Raw genomic sequence first — 779 nt, forward strand, 5'->3', positions numbered from 1 at the left:
TGTCGTTTTCAACGGTTCATGCGCTACCAGCAATGGCACCTCACCCAACGACCTTCTTCACTCCGGAGCGAAGCTCCAGACTGTTTGACGTGCTCCTCTTCTTCCGACTCCACCGCTACGTCTATTCTGGGGACATCGAGAAGTTTTATCGCCAGATAAAGGTCCACCCTGAGGAGTGGAAGTTTCAACTCATTCTCTGGCTTGTCGGTAATCAGCTAACCACCTTCGAACTGACCACGAACACCTATGGATTAGCTTGTGCCGCCTTCCTCGCTCTTCGCGCATTTCAACAACTTTTGATCGACGATGACAACAAGTATCCCCTCGCCCTTCCGGCGCTCACATGGGGTCGCTACGTTGATGACATCGTCGGAGGAGCCGACACCGTCGATGAAGCAAAGGCCCAGATAGCGCAGATCATCGACCTCAGCATGGCGGGCGGGTTCCCAATCCAAAAGTGGAACAGCAACCACCCAGACGTACTCTCCGATGTGCCTCCCGCAAAGCGACTTGAAGCGCTGTTCAAGCCGATGCATGAAAACTACACCGTCCACGCGCTTGGCCTGGCCTGGCAGCCAAGTGCTGACACCTTCTACTTCACCATTGATATGGCCGTGAACGTTCCTGTCACTAAGAGGAAAATACTATCTGCCGTCGCCCAAGTCTTCGATCCATTAGGGTTCCTCACCCCCGTGGTCATTGTTGCAAAAATATTCATTCAAGAATTGTGGACACTCAAATTGGGCTGGGACGACGAGCTTTCCCACGACACCTCTCAG

The 779-nt window shown here is 53.1% G+C and overlaps 1 protein-coding gene across 1 annotated transcript in view; it reads left to right on the forward strand.

Annotated features, from left to right (window-relative positions):
• LOC135803049 (uncharacterized) overlaps window positions 1-614 on the forward strand; it is a gene marked incomplete at its 3' end in the record, with an annotated part of 1,847 nt that extends 1,233 nt beyond the window's left edge. The window contains exon 4 of the mRNA XM_065316673.1: window positions 31-614. Within this exon, the coding sequence (XP_065172745.1) occupies window positions 31-614 (584 nt within the window). The remainder of the gene's footprint in view (window positions 1-30) is intronic.
• Between the last annotated feature and the right edge of the window lie 165 nt (window positions 615-779).

The sequence above is a fragment of the Atheta coriaria genome, unplaced genomic scaffold, assembly GCF_025399875.1.
Source record: "Atheta coriaria isolate IRGN ID8LTWV9N9 unplaced genomic scaffold, Caltech_Dcor_3.1 scaffold542_size3066, whole genome shotgun sequence".
NCBI classification, from domain to species: domain Eukaryota; kingdom Metazoa; phylum Arthropoda; class Insecta; order Coleoptera; family Staphylinidae; genus Dalotia; species Dalotia coriaria.